This window comes from Triturus cristatus, chromosome 4_2 (genome assembly GCF_964204655.1).
Source record: "Triturus cristatus chromosome 4_2, aTriCri1.1, whole genome shotgun sequence".
NCBI classification, from domain to species: domain Eukaryota; kingdom Metazoa; phylum Chordata; class Amphibia; order Caudata; family Salamandridae; genus Triturus; species Triturus cristatus.
In genome coordinates, this window is record NC_140586.1 from 991,401,303 (window position 1) to 991,428,926 (window position 27,624).

The 27,624-nt window shown below is 49.6% G+C and overlaps 1 protein-coding gene across 1 annotated transcript in view; it reads left to right on the plus strand.

Annotated features, from left to right (window-relative positions):
- The window catches only part of LOC146839238 (uncharacterized), a 194,574-nt gene that overhangs the window by 23,856 nt on the left and 143,094 nt on the right, over positions 1–27,624 (plus strand). The window contains exon 2 of the mRNA XM_085600022.1: positions 1,416–1,736. Coding sequence (XP_085456148.1) covers positions 1,416–1,736 — 321 coding nt within the window. The remainder of the gene's footprint in view (positions 1–1,415; positions 1,737–27,624) is intronic.

The following is a 27,624-nucleotide window of genomic DNA, read 5'->3' on the forward strand; positions in this document are numbered from 1 at the left end:
CTTGTAAAACTTTCCCCAACCAGGCCTAATGTTCTTGTCCCACTGGTAAGGGCTTGCACAAGGGCTAATTGCAATGTTCTACCTCTGTATATTCATAGTGAGTGTTATCTTTAGGTGGAAGCACCCAGTAATGGATTCATGCTCGCCTCTGACATCTGCTGTGTCCTGCACATCATGAGCTCAGAGCTTGAAACTCAGCATCTCAGGTTCTGTGGGCAATAATTTGAGTACAAATAAACAAAGAAATTGTAAACCTTGGTAATTACAACACCCAGAATGAAAGAATGTATGGGATGAAATGCTATAAACAAAGGAATCATTAAGGGCTACAGTAACAGAGTACCTTGGCTGCCTAACACTCAGTCAGCTCACCCAGTTTAAAGTCTGGTGGACCACCAGGTTTACACCGATAGAGCAAAATGTACCCATTCAGCGTAAACCTTCCTCCGAAGGCCAGAGAGAATATGGAGCTTCAGCGGTAAGCCATTCTACCCTATTTAGAATGGGGAGTCAGATGTCTTTATACTGTCTATCAAATCCATGAATATCCTGGAGGTGAGGGAATATTAAAATAAAAAAAAAATTAAAAAAAATATCCTTACACCATGGGAGAAAACTCCACTGGTGTTGGGGCCATCAGTTTATACTTTTGTCAAAGCAAACTCCCACTCTAAATAACTTTGTATAAAGCGTTGAGATAGTGGTTCATACAAACCCATTGAGTTCCCTCAGGGCCGACAGTGAACTTTAAATTGGGTGGGTGAAGTGTTGCCGGACATACCACCCTGACCGCCTTCACTCCACCTGCCAAAACTAAATTGGGCCCTAAGAAGTGGAGTCATACACTGTACAATTCTATCGTCTAATTGTTTAACGTTCTTCTAAGATAGACTCTAATGTTGTTAAAGGTATGCTTCTAAAAACTTCCATGGAACAGATTTTTTTTTGCAGATGCACATGATTGTGAAACACTAGTAACTAATGTTGCATCATGTATTATCAACAGTCTATTTGTACACCATTAATATACTTGTGTATTTAATGGTGAGCTTCTGCTAATATGCTAGAATCTCGAAATGGCATTATTTATTTAAAGACTATTGCTAGATCATATTAGGTATATAAATTCAGGATTTACAGAGACAATACTCAGCTTCTCAGATCTGTTTGTCCATCTGTGAGCTCAGGGAGGAGAAGCAGTGAAACCTGCTGACTGCTGATATTGTATCTCTTTACGCACCTTCAATTGTCTCCTTTCTAGAGGTGGTCAATGTACTCAATATCTGTTCCCTTCTCTTCCACTGGTCACAGGTGCTGTCGATGAGATATATTCTCTTTACTCTCCTTTGATTGTCTCCCTTCTAGAGGTGGTCAATGTACTCAATATCTGTTCTCTTGTCTCCCACTGGCCACAGGTGGTGCCGATGAGATCCGCTTGGTCAATGCTGGTGATGCCTGCAACGGGAGAGTGGAGGTCAGGCATGGGAAGCAATGGGGGACGGTCTGCGATACTCACTGGGATATGAAGGACGCTGAGGTGGTCTGTAAACATCTTGGATGCGGATCAGCTTTAAGAGCACTAAGTCACAATGTTGAGTTTGGAGCAGGATGGCACCGAGTGTGGCTGAGTCAGGTTCGATGCACAGGAGCAGAGGCGTCCTTCTTCGACTGTCCTCATGATGCGTGGGGACATGAAGCCTGTCACGTCAGAAGTGATGCTGGAGTGCAATGTTCAGGTGAGAGAAAGGAGCACAAAGGGAAATATTCAGTTATGAAAACTAATATCATGAACGATAAGAATGTAGTAATGTTGTGATTGCTGAAGAATTGGACAGCGCTAATTGGGTGCTATATGATACCTCATCTCCAGGTCTATCACTTGGTGATTCACAACCATTTGGGTATCCCAGAGTGTGATGCAGGATGACTCATTGATTGTGGCAGAAGCATCCATTTTGTGATGCCAGGGCTCAGGAAAATCCTACCGGGTTTAGCCAGTATGAACATGTCTCTCCCTCTAGAAGGGTGGAATGCTACCCCTGCCGACAGAATTAGCGGTAGGGGATAGTATTCCAAAGCGTTTGACACCAAACACGACATGTTTTGATGCAGCCATCTCAAAGTTAGCATTTACCGCGAGGTTATAATGCACTTAAGAGTATATGGTATGGCTGTATCACAGAACAGCCGTAAGGAAGTATTTACGAAAGCTGCAGAGGGGCTCAGCTCATGCTTGGGCACCCTCTCACATAAAACCAAGCAATCTGCCTTCAGGATTGTCAAGGCCTGCCATAGGAGTGGCTTATAGGTTTATATGTGTCAGTATATAGGCGTGGATATAGGCAGCCTATACCACGGTAAGGGATGCAAGCACACCCTTACCCAGACTGCAGTAGCAGACCTGTGGTGCCATTTTGGAGTGCTTCCCAGGGGTGGCATAATATATGCTGCAGCCCCTGGTAGGCCTCTGAGGTACCTATGCACTAGGTACATAGTATACCATATACTAGGGGCTTATAAGGCACTCCAGAATCCAATTAGATAAGTACCTAATGTACATGGAAATCATTTTAGAGAGGAAGCAGCTAGGCTTTGGTCCTGATTAGCAGGGCCACAGCCAGACTAAGGTTGAAAAACAGTGAAACACCAGCAAAAAGTGGGGGTACCCATGTGAAGCAGATCCTACTCTCCTACAGTGACTCTTCTTACCACTGCCACAGTGTCCTGAGTCTTCATTTTGCAAGGAGTGAGGAGCCCGGGGTTTAAAATACTACTGCACATGTAGGTGACCTCTTCCCAATCACTGATCTAGTGTTCTCAGTCTGCATTTTACCAGGTCTGGGAGCCCTTGGTTTAACATTAAAATTATACATGTAGGCAATCCCTCCCCCACCCCAGCGTTCTCAGTCTTCATTATGCAAGGTGTGAGGAGCCCAGGGTTTCTGATAAATATTTGATATGTAGGTAATCCCTCTCCCAACACCGCCAAGTGAATTTAGTCTTCATTATACAAGGTGTGGGGAGGCCAGGGTTTAATATAAGTATTACACATGTCAGTAAACCCTCCCCTACCACCACCGCAGTGTTTGCAGTCTCTTCATTAGGGAAGGTGTGAGGAGTACAGCATTTAAGTTAAATATTACAACTGTAGCTAGGTCCTAGCCCACCACTGCCCCATTGTTCCCAGTCTTCATTATGGAATGTGTGAGGAGCCCAGAGTTTAAGGTAAATATTACAAATGTATGTAACTCCTCTCCCACCACCACCCCAGTGATCTCAGTCCTCATTATGCAAGGTGGGAGGACCCCAGGGTTCAAGGTCAATATGTAACATGTATGTAATTCTTACCCCACCACCGCCAAAGTGTTCCCAGTGTTGATTCTGCAAGGAGTGAGGAACCCAGGGACTATTACACATGTAGGTAACCTCTCCCCAATCACTGATCTAGTGTTCTCAGTCTTCATTATGACAGGTATGAGGAGCACATGGTTTAACATTAAAATTACAAGTGTAGGTAATCCCTCCCCCACTATCGCACCAGCGTTCTCAGTCTTCATTATGCAAGGTGTAAGGAGCCCAGGGTATAGGATAAATATTGCACATGTACGTAACCCCTCTCCCACCACCACCCCAGAGTTTTCAGTCTTCATTATGCAAGTTGTGATGAGCCCAGGGCTTTATGTAAATATTTTACATGTATTTAACCCCTTTCACACCACTGCCCCAGTGTTTTCAAACTTTACTAGTTAAGGTGTGAGGAGCCCAAGGTTTAAGGTGAACATGTGTTTCTTTATTAATTTTGCTCATATACAGTTATAACAGTCAAACGTAATGAAACATACAAGGCATGTTCATCACAGCTTAGTACAATATTATTACAGATTATATAATATACCAGTTGTTCATCCACCTAGCACACATTTCAACACATTTATATATTACAAATATCTGCCCAATTTTTTCATTTGTCCGACATAGTATCTCTCATTCACAGAAAGTAAGTAAGTCGCCAGTCGGGCCCATAAGTCATTACGTCTAGATGACATAGGGAGCTCTTCAACATAGCATGCCGACTGCTCTCTGCAATATACAAGATCTTCAAACCATTTTTCTTGCCCTGGCACCTTTTTACTATCCCAACAATTAGCCAAATTCCTCTTAGCTAGTAGCAAAGCAATAAGAACCAACCTCCTTGTCTGTGGTTGCAAGCGTCCAGCTAGCCCTAGTAGGCACATTTGTGGTGTGCAATCCCCTGCTTCCAAAACCATTTCAGAGAGGGACTTTCAGGCACATGCATCAAGAAAAGCGAATATTAACGAATCGCAATTAAGGACTCTCAAAAACCTATGCCTGTAGGAATCACTATTAAAATAGCGATTCCTAAACATTGCTTAATTGCAACTCGCAAATTGCGAGTCGCAATTAAGGAATAGCTTCCCATTCATTCCTATGGGCCTACAGGCCCTTAGGAATGAATGGGAAATTGCATGCGCAATTTGCGAGTACCAATAGGTACTCGCAAATTGAGCAAGGGTGCAAAGGTGTTAAATTGACACCCTGTTGCACCCCTGAAATTGTGATGTGCACTCATGTTGGGCACACACATGCCCCAAGGGCATGTGTGTGTCTAACCAGAAACCTTGAAAAATGCACTTTAGTGCATTTTTCAAGGTTTTTGCAAAATACAGACCACAGTAACTGTATTTTGCGGCCCCAAATAGCAAATTCGATATTTCTAAGGGGTACATGGATTGCATTTAAGGAATCACAATACAATCGCAATTTAAGAAATTGCAACAAATTGCGATTTCTTAAATTCGAGTGCCTGACACGTTAATGCACTGCAACAGGCCTTTTTGCGGGCGCAAATGCATGATTTTTATGAATTGCACCATTTGCGCTCGCAAAAAACGTTGATGCATGTGCCTGTTTGTGACTTGCTCCCAGAATGCATATACCCTCCCCCAGCCCCACGCTAAGTGCATAAAATCAGCATCCTGCATTTGACATCTTGTACAATTGTTTGATTCTCTCAACCCATATCTCTTCAACCGTTTCGAAATATAGTATAGATGCAGTAAAAACGTAAAGTGGATGATGTGCTGATTACAATTTGCTGTCAACAGTCTCGTGATAGAGCAGCGAGAGCCCCAGTCTTTATCCCCGAGTGGCTCATCTAGCTCCATATTCCGTGTCTCTCTGGCCCCACAGTTTGTAGGCACTGTGTCATCTTGCTTGAGTTTTTTGTGGCAAATTTGAATTAGGGTGGGGGTTGCCCAAAACGGGCATGCCCATCCCCCCACCCCCTCCCTGCAAAAATTACAGCCATCCTGCCCCCCCTGGGGGACAGATGGGGCAGTAGCCCCCAATCTGCCCCCCTGGGGGGCAAAAAGTCCACTAGATGCCAGGGATTTTTTAGGCAAATTTTAATTAGGGTGGGGGCATTGGCATGCCCATTTTGGGCAGCCCCCACTCTAATTAAAATGTGCCCAATAAATTCCCTGGCGTCTAGTGGACTTTCTGCCCCCCAGTAGCCCTCAATCTAGATGCGCTGGCTTTTTTTATGCGTGGGGGTGTGGGCTGCCCAGAATGGGAATACCAATGCCCCCACCCCCCCAAAAAATAGCCACAGTGTTTCTGCCCCCCTTGGGGGCATATCGAGGCAACCGCCAATACCCCCCGGGTGGCAGAAAGCCAACTAGGCACGGAGTTGTTTTTAGCAATATGCCTACCTGTGGAGTTTGGGCCCTAGCGCAGCCGGCACATAGGGAAAACTACCAAACCCACACATTTCTGAAAGCTAGACACCCGGGGGAGTCCAGCGAGGTATGGCTTGTCCCCGAACGTTTTCCTACCCACAATCCCCTGCAAACTTCAAATTTAGCTGAAAAATTCACTTTTTTTCTCAAAGTTCTGTGTGGGAAAGTTCTGGAATCAACGTGGATCCACAAATTTCCTCACACCCAGCGTTTCCCCAGGTCTCCCGATAAAAATGATACCTCACTCGCATGGGTAGGGCAAGTACCCGAGACAGGCAAGGGCCCAAAACCTATTGAGGCGATATCAAAATGACCTATCTCAAAACAACCTGATTTTGTAAGAGGGGTCACCTGGGTTTTTGTCCCCGAGCTAAGCGGCCATCTTAGAAAACTACCAAACCCAAACATTTATGGAAACAAGACACCCGGGGGAGTCCAGCGAGGTATGGCTTGGGTGGGTCCCCCATCATTCTCCTACCCAGAATCCCCTGGAAACCTCAAATTTTGGCTAAAAATTCAATTCACTATGTTGTGGGCCCTTGCCTGTCGCGGGTACTTGGGCCTGCCACACAAGTGAGGCACCATTTTTATCGGGAGACCTGGGGGAACGCTGGGTGGTGGGAACTTTGTGTAAGTCCAGAGATGCCACAACTTTCCTACACAAAAATGTGAGAAAAATTGATTTTTTCAACTAAAATTGAGGTTTTCAGGGGATTCTGGGTAAGGAAACGTTGGGGGATCCACGCAAGCCATACCTCCGTGGAAGCCCCCGGGTGTCTAGTTTTCAGAAATGTGTGGGTTTGGTAGGTTTCCCTAGGTGCCGGCAGAGCTAGGGCTCACAAACTACAGCTAGGCACTTTGCCAAAAAAGGGTCATTTTTCACTGCGAAATTGAGGTGTGACCACATTCCGTTTTGTGCCGTTTCCTGTCGCGGGCACTAGGCCAACCCACACAAGTGAGGTACCATTTTTCTCGGAAGACTATGGGGAACTCGGGGTGGGTGGAAATTTGTGGATCCACGCAGATTTCAGAACTTTCCACCACAGAAATGTGGGGAAAATTTGTTTTTTTGACAATTTATTAGGTTTGCAAGGGATTCTGGGTAACAGACCCTGGTGGGAGGCAGTCAAGTCACCCCATCCTGGATTCCCCTGGATGTCTAGTTTTCAAAAATGTATAGGTTTGCTAGGTTTCCCAAGGTGCCGGCAGAGCTAGAGTTCAAAAACTACAGCTAGGCACTTTGCCAAAAATGGTCATTTTTCACTGCAAAATTGAGGTGTGACCACGTTGCGTTTTGCACCGTTTCCTGTCGCGGGCACTAGGCCGACCCGCACAAGTGAGGTACCATTTTTCTCGTAAGACTTTGGGGAACGCAAGGTGTGTGGAAATTTGTGGATCCACACAGATTCCAGAACTTTCCACCACAGAAATGTGGGGAAAATGTGTTTTTTGGGACAAATTTTTAGGTTTGCAAGGGATTCTGGGAGGCAGTCAAGTCACCCCATCCTGGATTCCCCTGGGTGTCTAGTATTTAAAAATGTATAGGTTTGCTAGGTTTCCCTAGGTGACGGTAGAGCTAGTGTTCAAAAACTACAGCTAGACACTTCGCAAAAAAAGGGTCAATTTTCATTGTGAAAATGTGGTGTGTTCACGTTGGGTTTTGAGTAATTTCCTGTCATGGACACTATGCCTACGCACACAAGTGAGGTACCATTTTTATCGGGAGAGTTAGGGTAATTCACATTTGTAAAGCAACTGTTATTACCTATAGATTTTTGATGCATTTCTGCCTTCCAAATGAAAGACATTGGTGCCCATCAGGATTTGGTAAAAAAAAGGCCCGTCCGACTCGTATCCGGTCTTTTTATCGTACGAATCGGACAAGTGCCGTACAAACTGGCAATCACGATTCGCATGGTAAAAAGTCCATACGAACCGCCTCGGGAATAATTCCCCACACGTCCTCGGGTCGGAAAATGTGTCCGACACGTCCTCGGACGATTTACCGTACAAATGTGAAAAGTGAAGTCCGACCGAGGAATCACGATCCTACCCGTGCGTCCGACCATACAACCGTATGGTAAAAACACCGTCCGCACCGAACTCCCATAGCAACCATGGAGACATGTGCCCGCATATGCGACCAACACTCCCCCCAGCACCCATACGTTCGAGTCGTACTCCCCGTGTATGTACACCCCCCCCTGTATGTACACCCGTGTACATGTCGAACCCCCACCCGTGTATGGACACCCCAGTACGTTCGAGTCGAACCCCCCCCTGTACGTGTCGTACCACCGTGTATGGACACCCCAGTACGTCATAGTCGAACCCCCACCCGTGTACGTGTCGTACCACCGTGTATGGACACCCCCATACGTCAGAGTCGAACCCCCACCCGTGTACGTGTCGTACCACCGTGTATGGACACCCGTGTATGTTCGAGTAGAACCCCCCCCTGTACGTGTCGTACCACCGTGTATGGACACCCCAGTACGTTCGAGTCGAACCCCCCCTGTACGTGTCGTACCACCGTGTATGGACACCCCAGTACATTCGAGTCGAACCCCCCCTGTACGTGTCGTACCACCGTGTATGGACACCCCAGTACGTCAGAGTCGAACCCCCACCCGTGTACGTGTCGTACCACCGTGTATGGACACCCCAGTACGTTCGAGTCGAACCCCCACCCCTGTACGTGTCGTACCACCGTGTATGGACACCCGTGTACGTTCGAGTCGAACCCCCCACCCTGTACGTGTCGTACCACCGTGTATGGATACCCCAGTACGTTCGAGTAGAACCCCCCCTGTACGTGTGGTACCCCCCTGTATGTACAACCGTGTACGTCAGAGTCGCACCCCCACCACAACCTCCTAAGTACAGAGCGCACCCCAGGCCCCAACATCACAACCGCATGTACGAGTCGTACCAAGCCACCCACAAGGACAGCACTGTACAACCAAATGGCCCATGTACACACCGTACACACGTTAAAAACGCACGTACACAAACTGGACTAAACTAAACAACACAAGAATACACCATTCGAATGGCACAAAGCCACTAAACATGTCCAACAACCACTAAAACAACACATTCACTGACCTGCAACTGCCAAAAACAAACAGAGGCCCAAAACACCACCACTCCTTATAACACACCCACCCAAACTTCAAACACAGCCACACCCACCAATGGACCAATAAAAAGGGCCCACACACACAAACCATGAGCCTTTGCAACAGACTTACTGCTGCCAGACCCCACAGACAACCTACAGCACCAAACTAGAAGCTTCAACACACCGTACACTTGCACACCTTCACACAACCACCTTCACAAACACACCCTCATCACATTCACACACACACACACCTGCACAACCACACCCACACACCCACAACCATCCACACACACCCCCCACCATCCACACCCACACCCCTCACCATGCCCACCAACAAGAATCCAAAGTTCAGTAACCGAGAGTTGGAGGTCCTTGTTGATGAAATCCTCAGAGTCGAGCCACACCTCTTTGGAACATTGGTCAGACAGACCAGCATCTCCGCAAAAACAGCCATGTGGCAGACCATCGTCGATGCTGTGAATGCTGTTGCGGACACCAGAAGGAACAAGCAGGAATCCCAGAACAGGTGGTACGATCTGCGGAGGAGGGTCCGAGCCAAGATGACCGACGACCACAACAACGCCAACGTCACTGGAGGAGGGCCGCCCCGCAGACCCGTACACTACCAGCCCTGGGAGGAGAGGGTGATGGCCATACTGCCGGTGGTGGCAGTCGACGGATTAGAAGGACTCCGAGACCCGGGTGAGTACACAAACAACTCACCTCACATGGGGGGAACCTCATCCACAACCAAACTCACAAACAGGCACGCAACCACCCCAAGCTATCGCATGACTCAACCACACTCCATGAACACGCACATGCCACTGGCGCCACCATGCCCCATGCACCCAGCTGGACAATGTCAAGTCACAGGCCACAGAAGACACCAACACATGACACGATAAGCCGGATGGCGGGAGGGTGGGACCCAAAAATCACATAGTGCAACTCAGAAGCAGACAACAATGCCCTCTGCCCATATGGCCTAGGTCACAGCCAGACAAACAGTGTGTCCCCACACAGGAAAGACTCGCCAGCAAATGGCGGACGCCTTGAATTAACACATGGGGGTGAAGGCACTTGTTGCATATGACAGCAGCTAATGAACAGCCAACACTGTGAAAGAGTGGCAGCACACACCACCACAGCAGCAGCGCAGACACACACACTACACCCAATGGTTGCCTGGAGATCAGAAACCAACTCGCAGCAACATGCCAAGGGCCATTAAAAGATCTGCCAACAGTGTGTGCCCAGGAAGCTGGCCTCAGGTGACAGAGGGTGACACACAGAGGGAGAGAGAGGGGGACAGAGAGGGAGGGAGAGGGGGACAGAGAGGTAGGGACAGGGGGACAGAGAGGGAGGGAGAGGGGGACAGAGAGGGAGGGAGAGGGGGACAGAGAGGGAGGGACAGGGGGACAGAGAGGGAGGGAGAGGGGGACAGAGAGGGAGGGAGACACAGGGAGAGCAAATCAGCCTTGTGGTGTGTGGGAATGTCTGCTCATCAGCAGGTGGACTGCGTGCATGTAGACAAGGGTGGCCAGTGCCAGAACCCCCCCTCTTCCCCATGGCAAAACACAGGGACATGTCACAACCTGTGCACGAGCACAACGACAGCTACCTGCATTATATAAGTGTGTGGATACACTCCATGTGCACATGTACAGTGCTACACGGAAGGCCCCAATGCATGGCTCGCCACACCTGCCCACTCCACTGCTGACTGCAGTCACACTTGACGCAGCAAGTAAGACAGTGCCACACATAGTTAAAGGCGCCAAAGTGGTGCCCAAGGGACACACCCATGCACAAGTGCACTCTGAGTGGAATGCAAGACAGATCCTAATTCCAAGAGGAAATGTGCCAACTTTGAAACTGATGAAACATGGATGTTGCATGGACCAAAATTAACATTGTCTCTCTCACACACAGGTCAACCTCGTGGTTCACCCCCCAACACTGGGGGGGAAGACTCACAGGCCCCGGCTCTGCGGGAGGCCGATCCCACCGGCAGCGACGACTCTCACCACTCTGTGGACGACCCCGACCAACCTGGCCCCTCTGGTGTCCAACCACCTGCAGCACCTGCGTCAGGTACAACGGGGCCAACCACCACCCCCACTCCTGCCACATCCCAGAAGACACCCAGGATCCCTGCCCCACCACCACAAAGCAGCCAGGCTGGCCAGGAGGGACACGGTGTCCCGGGCACCCAGGAGGAGGCAGGCAACAACGCCAATGCCACCCCTCAGGGGTCCCGGAGACCCGATGTGCCCACAAGGGCAAGCCAGGTGCAAGTGGGCAGGGGTGGTGGGAATGGAGGACGGCGGAGGCGCCAGCCTGACCAGTTGGCTGGGGAACCAGTATTTTCCCATGTCCGAAACATCCTGGACTCATACCGGCAGGACACCACGGGCATGGCCCAGGTTGTGTCCGTCCTCAAGGGGATCAAGACCCAGCAGGCCCAGCAACATGCGGAGCTACATGCCTGTCTACTGCAACACCAACGGAGGATGGAGGACGGACAGGCTGAGCTCGTGACCGTGTACAGGGGAATTCACGATACACTCCGTCGGATGGCCGACAACATGGGCAACCCTCCCTGTGCCAGAAGGCGTAGAACATCACCACCCACAGGGAGGGAGGAGGAGGAGGAAACATCCGACGGAGCTTCCCAAGCATCGTCACGGCCTGCTTCCGAGGGTTCCCGCAGGAGGCCGGGTCGTCCACGGAAAGGACCGTGAGGGTGGGCGCTACATCACCATCTCCCAGGACACCTGGCCTGGCACCTGGCCCACTGGAGCAACAGCATCACAGCATCAAGAGACATTCTCTGCCACATGGCCCTGCTGGTCACTGTCTGACCAATGTTGACAAAGACTGTGGCATGGACTCTGAGGATTCCCAATGGAAAGGACACCAACTCCCCTACTGAACTTTGGATTCCAAACTCCCGGAAAGCCCCTCAGGTCATACCCCCCCCCCCCCACAATAATAAAAATTCACACCATGAAGAGAAGATGCCTGCTGGTTGCATTATTACCTTACATGTGTCTTGTAAAGTCTAAACATGCCTGACTACTCTTTTGACTTCAACCATCCACACCCTGGGGCCTGAGTCTGGCACAGGACACACGGGTCACAGTGTATTAGGCAAGACAGACATGGAGCACCACACACACCCGTGATGGTCCCAACCAGCTGAGGGGGTGGACGCACAACCGTGCTGACAGACACATTGAGTACAGCAACAGTAATGCACAGAGGTCAGGGATCCAGTCCAGTGTCCTGGGGGGCACCCAGGTAAGTGTAGTCAGGTGGCAGAACCATGACCTGCAAGCTTGAGTCCGGTGGATGCAGAGAATGGGGGCCTGGCCAACGTTGGATGCATGGGGATGGCACATGTCACAATACCCACACAGTCATGGACATCATGCACAATACACAGTCTCATCCCACACACACAGCTTGCATCTTGCTACTCGACACATAGACACATAGCCACTATCACGGAAAACCATGCCAGACATGCTGGATGCCCGGGCCGTGGCAACACACCAGCATTGACTGAGAAGAGGCACCTTGGAGGCATAGGGACACCTTTATTAGTCATGTTTTCGGGGTTGCAGAGGCAACTTGAAGTACACATGAACACTTCATGTGGAGTTACATGTGGGTCCAACACTGGCACCCCCCTTCTGCAGCACAAATGCGTGATAGCCATGGAACTGGCACACAATTGTCGGTTAACAGCTGAACACCCACAGCTGCTCACGTAGAGCCTGCCATACACCATTGATCCGCTGATGCAGAAGTCCCACACCATGTCAAGCCAATGCAAACCGTATGTGTCCGAGGGCGGTGTTACACACATTGATGCCATCATCACAATCCACTATCCCATCACTGATGACTGTCAACAAGTCAGACCATCTATTCAGGTGTACACAGCTGCATGTCGTGTCCCATGGTGATGCTACATGGCTGCAGAGGAACCAAACATCGACAGGGGCAGTGTGCATACATCGTGAACAACTGCCAAACCTAATACACCCCTGAAGCATCCCTTACCCTAAGGAGATTTCCAAACTTGTCCGTGAGTGTAACGCTGAGTCAGCACACGATGACATGTCCATGAGGAATAGCAGTGCCACAACAATGCAACCAGCAGACGGCATGCGCAAGTACCTGGGGAAGAGAGACACACAAGAAGTCAGCCACAAAAAGCACAGACACTTGCATGTGCATTTACTCAGCACATGTACGGATGCCAACATGCTAGGTCACAATTATGACTGGGGGAATACAACCATCGCTGCCACCATCACTCCAGTGACATACCCACACACACCCCTGACTCTTGTGCCATACATGCAGGTGGAGACACACATCACAACACATGCCACACGTGGAGCAATGTGTGCACACTCAGACACTGGTACTCACCACTAAGCAAAGAAGTCGCGTATGAGCTGAGTCTGGATGTCCTCTTGCGGCTCCACATCCTCCACATCGCTGGCCCCATTGCCAAGCCCTTCGTCCTCCACGGGTGGATGGTCCTGGTCATGTTCATCCAGGATGAGTGGCACAGCTTTCTCAACTGCCATGTTGTGCAGCATCCAGCACACCATGAAGATTTTGCAGACCAGGGGCATATGGGAGCGCGCCGCCGGTCATGTGGAGGCACCGGAATCGGCTCTTCAGCAGGCCAAACGTCCTCTCTATCACTCGCCTTGTCCGACCATGGGCGGTGTTGTAGCGGAGCTGGGCCGCCGTGATGGGGTTGCGGAGAGGTGTGATCAGCCATGGCATGTTGGGATAGCCAGCGTCCCCTACATGGAAACAACATGGACATTAGTAGGACAGGGGAAGCGGTCGTGCCGGTAGGCTACGCAAAATACAGGACAGCAAGAGTGTACCCACCAACAACACATGCTCGTTCGTTGCGCAGCTGAGTCATCATTTCTGGCATCCTGCTACGCCTCATGATGTAGGCATTGTGTGCTGATCCTGGAAAACGAGCACAGACATGTGAAATCACCATGTTGGACAGACACACCACAAGGGCATTGATGGAGTGGTAGTGCTTCCGATTGCGGTACGCCACCTCCTGTGCGTGTGGTGGCACCAAAGCAACATGTGTCCCATCTATGGACCCAATGACATGGGGCATCCCTCCCAGGGCATAGAATCCACGCTTGACCACAGTCAACTGTTCAGGGGTTGGGAACTTGATGAAGTCATCCAGGTGAATCAACATGGCCTCTATGAAATCATGCAGCACACGGCAGAACATGCTCTGGGACATGCCACCAACATGAGCTATGGTATTTTGAAAGGTACCCGTGGCTAGAAAATGTAGGGCTGCCATTACCTTCAGCTTGGGTGTAAGTGCCGTAGGATACCTGTGCAGCGGTTGCAGGTGTGGTGCCAGTCTCGCCATCAACTCCAGAATCAACCGTTGGGGGAAGCGGTAGCACCGGATCCGATCATTCTCCTGCATGGCAGCCAAATCCGGAATTGCTCGGGGAAGAGGCGGCACTCTGCAGTAATTTGGAAGTGACAAGGATGAGTGAGTGCACCACAAAAACAAATAATTTGTACTGAGCACATGTTAATCTGTCTATGCACATGTGCTACATACGGAGTTGGGTATGTGCCACATGCCCTGGACACGTATGGCTGCCAGGTGACACTCCTACCAAGAGCCTGCTACACACGGAGATTGAGAACCTCCACATGCCAAGCCATGGGATTGGCTTTGTCCTAGTGCAAGTGAACAGCGAGACGCAAGACAGGAGTGACATACAGCCACACATCAGTAGGATGGCGATTGCAGAGACTGGTAGCGGAACACTAGAGCCACAGGTAACATGACATTACACTAGGACAGCCCACACACCTTGCCATGAAGGTGCACATGTCATGAGTCACCACACATTCATTGTGAGGATGCATACATGTCCTTGTTACGCTACTCCGTGTCACATGCATACATACGCAACTCACATCCGATACCACATGTGCCATGGTGTGCGGAACAGTGTGCAATGTCAATCTACACACAGACACATGTTGGTTGCTGCAACAGCTGCAGCTTTTGAGGGTGCTCCAACATCAACCTAATGGGAAGCCCCCACACATACATGACATAGTCACATCGTGCACCGTGGGTAGTGACAAGTCAGGTGTGGTAACCCCTGTACCGGGCATCAGGGGACACTTCCGTGTGTTGGTGTCCGTGCCATGCCAGTGTCGGTCAACCCAAGTGTGCAGTACGACATGCACACATGTCCAAGGAGTCAAGGGCATGCCTGGCACACATTGCACCGTCACACATCACATCTGCACACATCTCATCATACATCTGGTGCCTTCTCGACTCAGGAGTAATGTTCCACATCACAGCGTGTCACACCTGTGGCCCACACATGTAGTAATGCACAGACAATGCCTTGATGTCCATCCATGGACAAGTATGTCCGCCCTATTCCTTCCTGTGTGCTGGCTGTCACCACTGTGATGTGTGAAAAGCGCCGTACTGCTGCTAAGAGGGCCTGTGTACGTTCCCATATCACTATGGGAGTGCTGCCGTATGTGTACCCATCTTGATGGTGCGCGTACAGGCATGTGTACGGCCCGTACCACTACGAGTACGCATACGCTAGTACACCCATAGTGGTCGGGCCGTACAGGCGCCTGTACGCTCCCTATCACTATTGGTGTCCTCGCGTATGCGTACACGTAGTGGTACGGGCCGTACAGGCGCCTGTACGCTCCCTCTCACTATTGGTGTCCTCGCGTATGCGTACACGTAGTGGTACGGGCCGTAAAGACGCCTGTACGCTCCCTCTCACTATTGGTGTCCGCGCGTATGCGTACACGTAGTGGTACGGGCCGTACAGGCGCCTGTACGCTCCCTATCACTATTGGTGTCCTCGCGTATGCGTACACGTAGTGGTACGGGCCTTACAGGCGCCTGTACGCTCCCTCTCACTATTGGTGTCCTCGCGTATGCGTACACGTAGTGGTACGGGCCGTACAGGCGCCTGTACGCTCCCTATCACTATTGGTGTCCTCGCGTATGCGTACACGTAGTGATAGGGAGCGTACAGGCGCCTGTACGGCCCGTACCAGTACGTGTACGCATACGCGAGGACACCAATAGTGAGAGGGAGCGTACAGGCGCCTGTACGGCCCGTACCACTACGTGTACGCATACGCGAGGTCACCAATAGTGATAGGGAGCGTACAGGCGCCTGTACGGCCCGTACCACTACGTGTACGCATACGCGAGGACACCCATGGTGATGGTGAACGTAGTCACGCCTGTACGGGCCCTTGCTAGGCATTTGGGGTGCCCTAGGGCCCCGGAACGCACCGTACCTGTGTGTGAAGCACAAAATTACATAGGGGACACATGAGGGCCAAGTATTAAGGCCTCAATGCATGCTGGTTGTCATGGAGACCAAGTTCAATTTTTGAATTTGTTCAGGAAGGTGCACAGCAGAAGTCAGTTGGAATGAATCTACTTTGTTGCAATGTGTTTGTGGGGCTGACATCATGCAGGAGAAAAAAACAGATTGAGAACCCACAGACTGCTAGGTTTGAAGGGATTGGAGGAAACATAGGATGCAAATGTGAGTGACCAATCACTCTGTACTCCTGTGCATGAGATGGGCCAGCAAGGCAGATATAAGGCAGCCAGGTCCCATGAGGGAGCACTTGCCTGCACATCTCTGTATTCCACGACCCAGCTGCTGCTACTGATTCCCTGGAACCATGTCAAGGGCTGTGGAGAGGTCACAGCCATTCACCCTGGAGGAGAACATGGCTCTGGTGGATGTGATCCTCCCACGGTACCCCATGCTGTATGGGCGACCAGGTTATCAGGTGAGTGCAGTGTCCACTGGCACAGACTGTGTCCCTTTTTTGTGACTGTGACTTCTGCCATTGTGTCCAGGTGTGACACACATGCTATGTACTGTATGGGGGGGGCCAGGGTGGGGAATGCCTGATGTCTCCCAGCAGTGCCCAGACATGAGAGGGGTGGGTGCAGAGTCCTCCCAGCAGTGCCCTGAGACAGGAGGGGTGTGTGCAGAGTCCTCCCAGCAGTGCCCAGACATGAGAGGGGTGTGTGCAGAGTCCTCCCTGCAGTGCCCTGAGACAGGAGGGGTGGGTGCAGAGTCCTCCCAGCAGTGCCCTGAGACAGGAGGGGTGGGTGCAGAGTCCTCCCAGCAGTGCCCTGAGACAGGAGGGGTGGGTGCAGAGTCCTCCCAGCAGTGCCCTGAGACAGGAGGGGTGGGTGCAGAGTCCTCCCAGCAGTGCCCTGAGACAGGAGGGGTGGGTGCAGAGTCGTCCCAGCAGTGCCCTGAGACAGGAGGGGTGGGTGTGATGCACAGTGTGAGCCTGCATAATAGATAGTGTAGTTGCCCTCATTCCACCTGTGTCCTTTCAATGGCACGTACTGCTTTTGGCCTTCCCCCAGAGGATCCTGTCCCTATGACAAAGGTGCAATGCGTTGGATGCATACTATGCCTTGATGTAAACAGCAAATGTGTTCTAATCTGTGTCCCTGTGACATGTGCCAGGTGTATTGATGTAGTGTCACTTGTTCATCCTCACAGGTAGACGCCTCTGCCAAGGCACAGATATGGCTGGACGCCGTCAGCGCCGTGAGGAGTGCGGATGGTCGGAAGCGGCACCTGTCCCAGGTGAGGAAACGCTGGCAGGATATCCGGTGCTGGACGCGGAGGATCACACGGGTCCTGCTGGGGGACTCACCTGAGAGCCACAAGAACCGCGGGCGCCGCCGTCTCTCCCACATCCAGAAACGTGTGCTGGCGGTGGTCTTTCCAGACATGGACAGGCGCCTACAGGAGATGCAGCAGCCGGAAGGGGGTAGGTACATGTGTGTTTGTTGTGTTTCACCAGCATTTGTGAGTGCACTGTTCCATGGATACACTTCCAGGGTTTATGGTGCTGTGCAGATCCTGATACCCACAGTATTGCAGTGCTCTCCTGCCTCCCTTCCCCTCCACCATGTATATTGACGTGAGCTGTATTACAAGTGTCCACTGTCCATCCTGACCTGATTTTCCAAGTACATACTCACGGTGCCCATTGCCTGTGTGTCTTGTTGCAATCATCTGATGATGCCCTTTTGTACATGATTATTTTGACAGGCGCACCTAGGGTATTTTGTGTGCAATCCTGATTTTTTGCATCCCATGTGTATTTCAGCCAGACTAAGAGATGTAAGTGCTTCCTGTGTCTCCACATATTTGTCTCATGTAGGGGGTGGGTGGTGAGGGCATAGCCTACATGTCAAGACCTGTACTCTCCTTGCTAGGACTGGCCAGTGTGTGATGTTTGTCTGGACATACACTCAAGGTGCAGTGTGCCAGTCAGGGTGGGCATGTTATCAGTATTACCTATGCAGCATGTGCCTCTAGTTCCTGGATGTGGCCCCTGCTCATCCCTATTGCCTGCCACGCTGTGTGGTGCAAATGCAGTGCTGGATTGTCCCCAGGGCCTTGCTCCTCAGTCAAAATTCCATGTCGTCTCATTTGCTATTGTGTCTTGCTCTCCATTGTTTTTCCATGGCATGGTGGGTCACACAACTGTGTCTTGCAGGGCCTACATATGTACCTTGCTTTGTAGTTGTAACTCTTCCTTTGTTTCAGGCTATGCACTGTATCCTAAGTAGATTGGACTCATGTGACATATGTATACAGGTGTATGATTAATTTCTGTCTCTTCACCCTGCCCACAGCATCGTCGGGGGACACGGAGGGAGACATGGACACAGACGGCGCGGAGGGACCGAGCACCAGTGCCAGCGGTGACATCGTGCCTGGCACTTCGAGTGGGACAGAGGCGGAGGAGAGTGACCCCGGGGACCTGTCGACTGGCACAACAGAGTATGAAGCTGACGGGTCCGAGGATGATCTCTCCGAGTGGGCGGTGGCTGCACCACCATCTGACAGCAGCCCTACATCTGGCACCGCCCCCTCCATTGGCATCAGCCACCTCCCACATGCTCGTGTCCCTTCCCAACGTGCCCGGTCACCACATGTCTCTTTCGTGCCAGGCACCGCACCCCCTGCCCCTGTCTCCACTGCTGCCGCCAATGCTGAGTCTGTGGACATCCAGCGGCAGTTGCAGATTGGTCAGACTGCGATCCTTAATGTCCTCCATGGCCACAGCCAGGTCCTCAACAACATGGAGGCATACTTGGAGGGCATTCATTCATCGCAGGCTGACCAACGCAACTTGCTGAGGTCCATAGACTCCACACTGACTGCAGCAGTGGGTCTCCTGCAGCGCTACGTCCCACCCCCTACCCCTGCCCCTTCCACACTTCCCACTCCCATGCCTGTCCCACATACACACAGACGTAAGCATGCACCCACCACAACAGACACAGGCACCACACCAGCAGGGAAGGTCCGCCGCACACCTCCTAACACGCACACACAGGGTGAAGTAGGCACACCCACTGGGTCGGGGGGCAAACGTGTGACATGCAGCCAGAGTGGGAGTCCACATTCCACCCAATCCACTCCCTCCAAATCCCCTCCCCTCAGCTCTCCTGGCCACATCTCCCCCAAAGACTCATTCATGGCCGCTCTGTCCCTGAGCCCCACAGTGACACCACCCCGCAAGCGGTCAAGGAAGTCCACGGTCAGGGTGCTTGAGTCCCCCCCCTCTCCACACCCTCCCCCAGTGGCGCTGCGACCCATCCCTCTGACCCACCCCCCTCTTTGGGGCCTGTGGTTCCTTCGGGTGCAGGGGAGTCCCTGGAGGACCTTGCCGAGGTGTGCAGCGCGCTCCTAGAATCCAGCTTTGGCCCTGCCCCACCCCCTGTGGTGGAGTCCTACATCCCTGCACCCATGTCGCCTACCCCTCTCCCTCCTGTCCCTGCGGTGCCTGGTTCTTCCCCCCCACATGATGCCCTCACCCCTGTGGAAGACAACGGCTTGTAACTGTGCAGGCAAGCTAGGGGACACGCATCCCACTGTGTCCCTCATCCAGCTGTGACTCCTGGACTGCCCTATGGGCTTTGTAAATATTGAACTTACTACATACCAGTTATTTGATCCTGCTGAATAAAGCTATATTTTTTTTGGCCTTGGAACACTCCTGCTTTGCTGGTATTGCTGTTGTTGGGGCTGCTACATGGTTGTGGGTGGTGTTCATGTGTTGGGTGTGTGGGAAATGTAGTAGTGTGCTGGTCATGGGGGGACCCTGGGATCTGTGTGCCATCACACGGTGTTAGCTAGCTTTCTCCATTCATGTAAGCAGTTGCTGCATGGTGCAATTGTCCCAAGGTGTATTCCTTCCTCTGTGTACCCTGACTTCTTCCCTGCAGGGTGTCCCCTGACTTTGGCGCGGAGCTGTGTGTACATTAGCTGGGTGTGTGACGGAGTCCTTCAACTTTGCACATGCATGCTGAGCCATTCTCCACCTGCATCATTCGTGGCATCCTTGGTAGTCATTGTACTTGTGTTTGTGAACTATTGACATGACTTCATGTGGACATGTTTATTTTTGGCCCTATGCATGCGTATACTCCCAGCCTCGCACACATGTGGTACGTGTACTGCAGGGTCTTTGTGCACCTGACTGACATTTGTGGGCATGGTATCTGTGGCTACTCCACCCTTTGCGTTCCATGGGCACTGCTGGGAGGACTCTGCACCCACCCCTCCTGTCTCAGGGCACTGCTGGGAGGACTCTGCACAAACCCCTCCTGTCTCAGGGCACTGCTGGGAGGACTCTGCACACACCCCTCCTGTCTCAGGGCACTGCTGGGAGGACTCTGCACCCACCCCTCCTGTCTCAGGGCACTGCTGTGAGGACTCTGCACACACCCCTCCTGTCTCAGGGCACTGCTGGGAGGACTCTGCACACACCCCTCCTGTCTCAGGGCACTGCTGGGAGGACTCTGCACCCACCCCTCCTGTCTCAGGGCTCTGCTGGGAGGACTCTGCACCCACCCCTCTCATGTCTGGGCACTGCTGGGAGTGTTAGGCACCCACCCCTCCTGTCTCAGGGCACTGCTGGGAGTGTTAGGCACCCACCCCTCCTGTCTCAGGGCACTGCTGGGAGGACTCTGCACCCACCCCTCTCATGTCTGGGCACTGCTGGGAGTGTTAGGCACCCACCCCTCCTGTCTCAGGGCACTGCTGGGAGTGATAGGCACCCACCCCTCCTGTCTCTGGGCACTGCTGGGTGGACTCTGCACTCACCTCTCCGATTTGACAATATGTACGCTCATAACATACACGGATGTGGGTATGCTCCATGCATTCGAGGTGGGGGTACGTGTGGTACTTACACTGTTGGGGTGGGGGGTACGCTCCATGCATACGCGGGTGGGGGTACGGGTCGTACTTACACTGTTGGGGTGGGGGGTACGCTCCATGCATCCGCGGGTGGGGGTAAGTGTCGTACTTATGCTGTTGGGGTGGGGGGTACGCTCCATGAGACCGCGGGTGGGGGTACGTGTCGTACTTACGCTGTTGGGGTGGGGGGTACGCTCCATGAGACCGCAGGTGGGGGTACGTGTCGTACTTACGCTGTTGGGGTGGGGGGTACGGCCCATGAGACCGTGGGTGGGGGTACGTGTCGTACTCACGCTGTTGGGGTGGGGGGTACGCTTCATACGTACGCGGGTGGGGGTACGTGTCGTACTTACACTGTTGGGGTGGGGGTACGCTCCATATGTATGCGGGTGGGGGTACGTGTTGTACTTACACTGTTGGCATGGGGGATACGCTCCATACATACGCGGGTGGGGGTACGTGTCGTACATATCCGTCCCCACGCTATGTGATGCTTGTGCGGCCGGTCCCCAGGCCTTTGCCACGTGGGTACGGGCCGTCCCGCCATTGTTGGGGTGACGTTGGTGTGGGCGTGGTACGACTCGTACCCACGCTCTTGAGGCGTGGGTACGGGACGTACCTGTCTGGTTGTGTTGGCGGTTCGCGTCATCACGGACTTCCGTTGTTGCGGTCGCTGGCTTAGCTGGACACGCCCCCACCCCCTCGTAGTGACCAGAGCCTGAGGGTCAGGTATGTCCAGGGCATGTGTGCTGTGTGACTATGGTGGTGGTTTAGTGGCCTGCCCATGCTCCTGCCCCCCCCCTATTTCCCCCCTCCCTGTGTTGTTCTGACCTTCTGCGGCGTCTGCGTCCGGACCTGTAGAGGAGGTCGATTGCTATGAGGGCCGGGATGACACGTAGGTTCGGGTCCATGTCTGTCCGTCGCGTACGGGTACTCCTTGTTCGCGTCGTCCTGTCTGTCCGTCGCGTACTGGTACTCCTTGTTCGCGTCGTCCTGATTTCCAGGCAGTTTTTGGTAGCCGGAAAATATTTGCCGTGCGGGATGACGTCGGTGCGAATCGTGATTCCTGGTTCGTGAATGGCTGGCTGCGTGCGTCCCGACGTCAGGTCGGCGCTTTCCCGGATCGCATTTGTATGTTTATTTTGGTCGGTCGGGCTTTTGTACGATTCGTACGGAAATGGTGTTTCCGTGCAAATCGGAATTCCATGTTTGTATATTTTGACGACCGGGTACGCGTCGGACGGAGAATATGCTCCGTCCGACGGTTCGTACCTGGTTTTTACAGGATCGTGATCGGCACCACTGTGTAAAAAAAAAATCATTTTGAAAAATGACCGATAATTCTCACGCTAGTATGAGTATTTCCAGATTTGAAAATGTGCAAATATGTACTGTTTGTAAACTTCATAATTTGTTCCCATTTCAGAAATACATAGGTGTCTTTCATACCGATTTTTCCATGTATACATTTTCACACAATAATTGCTATATACCCGGAACATAATAAAAAACCATTGCAAATTGCTACTCAGTTTTTGACTCTGGGTTCCTCGGGTTCTTGGTGAACCTACAAGTCCTATATATCCCTGCAACCAGGAAGGTCCAGCGGATGTAATGGTATATTGCTTTCAAAGAGCTGTCATAATTAGAATAAGTTATAGGTGAAAACATTGACACAAAAGTCTGTTTTTTTCAACTAATTTTCAATTTTTTCCTTTATTTAACTGTTAGTTTCTATAAAGAAACCTTGATAGATGTACACAAAACACTCCTTGCTTAATTCAGAATTTTGTCTACTTTCCAAAAATGTATAGCTTTCCAGGATCCATTATTGCTTTCACACCCATTTCTACCATTAACTGGAAGGAGGTTGAAAGCCCAAAAATTAGCAAAAATAGGCTATGTCCCAGAAAAATGCCAAAGCTGTGTAAAAAGTCTGTCATTTCCTAAAAGCTGGGAAAATGGTGATCTTCACCCCCACAAACCCTTTTTTGATACCCTTTGCAGAGAAAAACCCAGCTGCTTTCATTTGCAGACCGTTTTTTCCATTTTTTTAAAAAAAACAAAATTTTGCTGTATTTTGGCTAATTTCTGGGACCCTTCCGGGGGAATCCACAAACCCTGGGTACCTTTAGAATACCCATGATGTTGGAAGAAAAGGACGCAAATTTGGCATGGATACCTTATGTGGTCAAAAAGTTACAGGGCCCTAAGCTCGCACTACCCCAAATAGCCCAATAAAGGCTTTGCACAGGGGGGAAAAGGCCTAGCAGCGAAGGGGTTAAGGTAAACATAACACATGTAGGTAGCCCTACAACTCCACCGGCCTATTGTTCTCAGTCTTCATTAGGAAAGGTGTACAGAGCACAGGGTTTAAGGTAAATAATACAAATGTCGGTAACCCCTCTCCCTCCACAACCCAGCATTATCAGTCTTCATTTATGTAAACTGTAAGAAGCCCAGGGTTTAAGGCAAGTATTTGACATGTAGGTAACCCCTCCCCCACCACCGCCCCATTGACCTACTACCACAGTGTTCTCAGACTTCATTATGCATGGAGTGAGGAGCCCAGAGTTTAACCCCTTGCACGCGTGGCAAATTCTGCCACGGTGCGAGGGGGGGCGGGGCTGGGTGTGGCACCCAGGTACTCAGGACGGCTCCCGGCCATCATAAATCACAGTGGGCGTGTGTTCATGATGGCCGGGAGGCATGCGAACTCCGCCCACTAATTAATTCGCCCGCACAGGCGGGGAATTAGCCGCGCGTGGGCTCCCAGCCGTCATGAGCACACGACTACCGTGACTCATGACGGCCGGTAGCCACCATGAGCATGGAAGTGGTTAATATAATTATTACACATGTAGGTGACCCCTCCCCAACCACAGATTTGATTTTCTCAGTTTCCATTATGCCAGGTGTGAGGTTCCGAGGGCTTAAGATAGATCATATTACACATGTAGGTATCCGCTCCCACACCACTTCCCCATTGTTCTTATTCTACTTTCTAGAAGGTGGGAGGAGTCAAGGGTTTAAGATTAATATTCCACATGTATATAACCCCTCTCCTCAACACTGCCTCAGTGTTATAACTCTTCATTATGGAAGGTGTGAGGAGCCCATGGTTTAAGATAAAGACTAGAAACATAGGTAGCCCATCTCCCACCACCACCACAGTGCACTTAGTCTACAGTATGATAGGTGTGAGGAGCCCAGGGTTTAAGAAAAATATAACAAATGTAGGCAACCCCTCTTTCATCAACGTCCCAGTGTTTTCATTCTTCAACATGGAAGGTGTGACAAGCCCAGGGATTAAGGTAAATATTACACATGTAGTTAGCCCTTTCCCCACCAACTCTCCAGTGCTCTCAGTCTTCATTAAGGAAGGTGTGAGGAGTCCAGGACTTAAGGTAAATATTACACATGTAGGTAACCCCATCCCTCCTCTGCCCCATTTATTTCAATTGTCTGTATGTGAGGTGTGAGGAGTCCTGGGTTTAAGATAAATATTACACACATAGTTAGCCCCTCTCCCACCACCACCGCCAGTGATCTCAGTCTTCATTATGTAAGTTGGGAGGAGCCTAGTGTTTATGGTAAATATTACACATGTAGGTAACCCCTCTCCCATTACTGCCCCACTGTTCTTGGTATTCATTATGTAAGGTGTGAGAAGCCCAGGGTTTAACATAAATATTACACATGCAGGTAATCCCTCCCACACCACTGCCCAGTGTCCTCAGTCTTAATTATGCAAGGTGCAAGGAGCACAGGGTTTAAGGTAAAAATGACTCATGCAGGTAATCCCTCCCCCACCACTGCCCCAGTATTCTCAATCTTCGTTATGCAAGGTACGAGGAGCCCAGGGTTTAAGATACATATTACATATGAAGGTAACCCTTCCCCCACCTCCACCCTGTGTTCTCAATTTTCATTAGGGAAGGTCTGAGGTGCACAGGGTTTAAGGTGTATATTATACATGTAGGTAACACCTCCCCCACACCCCCCCCGTGTTCATCAGGGAAGGTGCAGCTAAATTCAAATGCTTCTAACTACATATGCCCTCATTACTAACATCTGAAACGGATCTCTGACAAAATTTCGAAGGTCAGAAAATCGACCTACAAAAATATCGCAACAAAAATATCGATGTCAAGAATATCGACATCCTATCTACAACATGGTAAGTACAAAAATATCGAAAATAAAATATAGATGTCAAAAATATCGTTTTGAAAAATATCGGGTTTTTTTGGGTTACAAAAAATATGTAAAATAAACATAATAATACTTATAAATAAGATAAACATAATTAAATATATTTCATAATGTTAAAAATTAATAATTAATCAATATGATTTAATAAAAAAATTATTAAACATATACAATATACAGTATATAATATATACTTACTTAATAATGTTTTTATAATTATTTTAATAAATTATAAATTATTTAAAAATATTAAAAATTGCAAAAAGATTACACACATAAAACAATGACATAAATAAAAATTAAATAATTATGTATAACAAATTAAAATAATTAAATTTAATTTAAATATTGTTAAAATTAATTATATACTACATTAGCTAAAATAATAAAAAAAAATATTAAATAGCAGAGACAATAAAACTACTACTCCAGCTCCAAAAAAACAACAGAAAGGAAAATTTTGGATAGCGGAGGGCTAAAAATTACTATATCCACTCCAGATAGTGTAACAGTAGGGAAAGTGTTGGATAACGTAGAGGTATAAATTACTATTCCGACTCCAGGGAGTGCAACAGTAAGGAAAGTGTTGGATAGCGTAGGGGTAAAAATAAATATTCCAACTCCAAAGAGTGCAACAGTAGGGAAAGTGTTGGATAGCGTATGGGTAAAAATTACTATACCAAATCCAGAGAGTGCAACAGTACGGAAAGTATTGGATAGCGTAGGGGTAAAAATTACGATTCCCACTCCAGACAGTTCAACAGTAGGAAAAGTGTTGGATAGCGTAGGGGTAGAAATTTGTATTCCCACTCCAGAGAGTGCAACAGTAGGGAAAGTGTTGGATAGCATAGGGGTAAAAATTACAATTCCCACTCCAGAGAGTGCAACAGTAGGGAAACTGTTGGATAGCGTAGAGGTAAAAATTACTATTCCAACTCCAGAGAGTGCAACAGTCGGGAAAGTGTTGGATAGCGTAAGAGTAAAAATTACTATTCCCACTCCAGAGAGTGCAACAGTAGGGAAAATGTTGTATAGCATAGAGGTAAAAATTACTATTCCAACTCCAGAGAGTGCAACAGTAGGAAAAGTGTTGGATAGAGTAGGGGTAAAAATTAGTATTCCCACTCCAGAGAGTGCAACCGTACGGAAAATGTTGGATGGCGTAGGAGTAAAAATTAGTATTCCCACTCCAGACAGTGCAACGGTAGGGAAAATGTTGGATGGCGTAGGGGTAAAAATTACAATTCCCACTCCATACAGTGCAACAGTAGGGAAAGTGTTGGATAACGTAAGTGTAAAAATTAGTATTCCAATTCCAGGGAGTGCAACAGTAGAGAAAGTGTTGGATTGCGTAGGGATAAAAATTACTAATCCCACTCCAGAGAGTGGAACAGTAGGGAAAGTGTTGGATAGCGTAGGGGTAAAAATTAAGATTCCCACTCCAGAGAGTGCAACGGTAGGGAAAGTGTTGGATAGCGTAGGGGTAAAAATTACTATTCCAACTCCAGAGAGTGCAACAGTAGGGAAAGTGTTGGATAGCGAAGGGGTAAAAATTACTATTCCAACTCCAGAGAGTGCAACAGTAGGGAAAGTGTTGGATAGCGTAGGGGTAAAAATTACTACTCCAACTCCAGAGAGTGCAACGGTAGGGAAAGTGTTGGATAGCGTAGGGGTAAAAATTACTATTCCAACTGCAGAGAGTGCAACAGTAGGGAAAGTGTTGGATAGCGTAGGGGTAAAAATTACTATTCCAACTCCAGAGAGTGCAACAGTAGGGAAAGTGTTGGATAGCGTAGGGGTAAAAATTACTATTCTAACTCCAGAGAGTGCAACAGTAGGGAAAGTGTTGGATAGCTTAGAAGTTAAAAATAACATACTTATAAATAAAATAATTCTTTAAAATAATTAATAATTTAATTATTAAATAACTCAAAATTACTTACAAATACCAATAGATATTTATTAAAAACATAACTACCAATAAATAATTAATTAGCAATAAATTATTAATGAATACCAATAAATAATATTTAATGAATATTAATTGCCAATAAAAAATATTGAACAATTACATTTTTTATACCAAAAAATAATTATCAAACATTAATTACCAATTAAAAATTATTAAACAATTACATATTTTTCATACCCAAAATATTAATTATTATACATT